We start from the raw sequence: 2912 nt of genomic DNA, 5'->3' as shown, positions 1-2912 counted from the left end.
CACTGTTATTTGAATGCAAATTATTGCAAAGACAAGTGTCCCTGTATTTCTTGATTGGTAAAAGTCAAGAGATGTTCGGCTAAGTCCTGTCCCCTTTTTCTAGCAAATCCGAGGGGAGGGGGGCAAACTCCTCCAGATTACTTCTGGGGCTCTAGCATTATTCCACAGGTGAAAAGACAACATACAGAAGAACTTCACATAAAACAGTTCCCTCATATATACTTTTTTAAAACATTAAGATAGTGCAACTTTTTAAAAACACATTTATCACAACACAAATTAATTCCTTGCATTCATCTAAGTTCTCAACTTTATACCTTGGCACACAAAACAGGAATTTTGTTCCATATTTAAAAAAAATCCACACCCTGGGAGAAAAAAAAAAAAAAAAGCAAACTGGCCAATTCTTCCCCCATTTATCTAGCAAAACCACCTTCTTCCTTCTGCCATTCAGTGAGTACAAAACAGGCTGCACAAGCCTCATTTCTGTGCTAAGTTAACTTTTAGAATTAAATAATTGAAATAGTTTATTAAAAAAAAATAATATATCCCCCCCTCTCCCCTGAAACACTGCTCGTAGACAAACTGAATGGAAGTTTGTATGTCTTTCCATCGGCTTTGCATGCAATTCCCCTGAAAGGAATCAGAAACAAAGAACTGGTTTGCACGTTTGGTTTTACTAAGTTGTACCACGTCAAACGTAACAACATTGTGCACCGGAGCACGGGGGTCTTCCTCCACCACCCCGCTTGAATCTCTGGTCTTCAGTTCGATTGCACCTGGGCGAGGAACTTAGACCAGGTTTCCCGGTTTCCGCTCTTGGCCTTTGCTGGGGACTATTGTGCTCTCTGAATTGTTCTGCTGAAACTGAAGTCTGCTCCCCCTCTGCGAGGAAGGAGGGACGTTGCTGTGCTGGTGATGGAAAAAAGAGGAGCCCGGGTAATGCCCCATGACCTCGCTGTACGTCGGGGGTGGTCCTTCCATCCTTCCGTTACTGCTAGAGTTGGTTGCACTTATGCCCGAATTGCTGCTTGGTGGGCAGGGGCCCCCATTGTACATCGAGATGTCTATCAAGTCGCTATCAAAAATGGTTCGGTTGGGCGGTGCCCTGACGGATTCCCGGTTGAGTTCCATCTGCTGTTCTGGGTCCCGGAGCTGCAGGGTGCACGGGCCTTGGTACGGCGGTGGCTCTTCCCCGTCGGAGAGGGAGATGGTCGGAGGAAGGTCGATCTCATGCTGCATGTAAGGGTAAGTGGGCTGGAAGCGACTGAAACGGTCCCGCTGCATAAAAGACGGGGCGGTAAACCTGTCCCTGGACCTTGGAGCATACATGATCTGAAACGGGAAGAGAGACACGCATCACTCCACGTCTGAGCTAAGCGCTCCGTATTCACCAAGAACTGATAAAATGCAAAATGCTTCTCTCTGCCACCCATCTTAGCGATCAAACACAGCAGATACTGCGCACACGTGCTCCCACGTGCATGCATGTGAAAAGGAGCGGTAGGAGTTGCAGGAAGGATCGAACACAAGATACTTGAGAACAGCTTCACACAGGAAGACCAAGACCCCAGACAGCTCTTTCTGACATTAAAACACGCAGAGCCGAGAGAAAACGATTCTGTTTCTGAACACAGCAAACCACTCTCCCTAGGCTTGACAATCGACTAGTTCTACAACAATGTCCCAATATGGAATTTCAGCTGCAGTTCGAGCCTGCCCCTCCTACTGAGAGTTTTAATGTAACACCCTGCATCACCAAAGAATGCAGATGGTCATTTCAGTACATTTTGTAAAGGCCCGGCATATCTCACGCTTTCACTACCAGAGGGTATCAGGTGTCCTCCTCCCCCTCAGCGCTCGGCCTCCGGGCAGGACCTACAAGGCTTCTGCACTGCGAGTGGAAAAAATGTCCCTGGCACATTAAGCCCTGAAGAAGGTCAGGCTTTACAAAAGGAAGAGTTCAAGATACTCCGTGAGGAGCTACTGCTCCTCACTTGGCCTATCCCAGATCTAGACAGACGTATCACAGCTTCTTACATCTAGATCTATCAAACTGCTCTTCTCACTTCTGGGTCCATGCAGGGTCTTTAGCCCCCGACCCTCACAGATGCAGGGCCAACCATCAGGATGTTTGGCTGTTTGTCACAGGAGAGCTGGACCACGCGGAGCAACACACCCACAAATTACCATACAGACCAGGGATCTGTGCTACTGGGAGATGGGAGACACTGGTGACAGGATATCTGTTGTAAACCCACGGAAAAGTCAGGGAGAAGAGCAGCTGGTCTCCCAGCTTCCCCTGACCACTCCAATTACGGAGCCACTGCGTGAGACAGACACACCTCCACCTCTTTAATGCCGACTACGATACAGGGAGCTGCTGATGGAGATGAGGTATCAGGGAGGCAGAGTTTCATTCTTTTCATTAAAAAGTCTCAGGCATTTACAGAATGAGAGTTAAGGCAGGCTCAGATGTCCACAAGAACGTGGCTCTTAGTCTATACCAAAAAGCTTTATTTACTAAATAGCTGCATGCTTTTGAAAGGAGACAAATACACGTTACAGGAAAGAGGTAAGCACATGAGCGAAGATGATAAGAAATCTGTCTGTACCTCTGAAGCACCCTGGCGCGAAACTGAGCTTTCTGAAGGCCACAAGCACCCTTCCTGGAACGTAGAAGAAAACAACAAAAGAGGAAAAATTAATCGCTCACATCACCATCCCGCCTCAATACCACAGCTCTTACCAGCCGTCAGCTTCTAGGGACCGGCTGTCCCCACCTAGAGAGAGGAGGTAAAACAAGTAGCATCCCACCCCTTTCTTTCCAAAATTAGAGCAAGCAGCAGCTCTGCACCCAAGCAAGTGAAGCTTGGTCCATTCGGCAAGTGCCGAGACGCCGTCGGCAGCCA

General features: G+C 48.0%; 1 protein-coding gene across 1 annotated transcript; it reads right to left on the bottom strand.

Moving 5' to 3' along the window:
* Window positions 1–658: 658 nt before the first annotated feature.
* On the bottom strand, window positions 659–2711 carry LDLRAD4 (low density lipoprotein receptor class A domain containing 4; the record flags this gene model as incomplete). The annotated part of the gene is made up of 2 exons (XM_009708878.1): window positions 659–1335; window positions 2616–2711. Coding segments are annotated over 2 exons (639 nt in total), but the record flags the coding sequence as incomplete, so codon positions are not given.
* Window positions 2712–2912: the final 201 nt, after the last annotated feature.

Source organism: Cariama cristata, unplaced genomic scaffold, assembly GCF_000690535.1.
Source record: "Cariama cristata isolate BGI_N322 unplaced genomic scaffold, ASM69053v1 scaffold16370, whole genome shotgun sequence".
Classification (NCBI taxonomy): Eukaryota; Metazoa; Chordata; class Aves; order Cariamiformes; family Cariamidae; genus Cariama; species Cariama cristata.
Note: the sequence above shows the minus strand (reverse complement) of the source record. Positions and strands in the feature narration are given on the sequence as shown.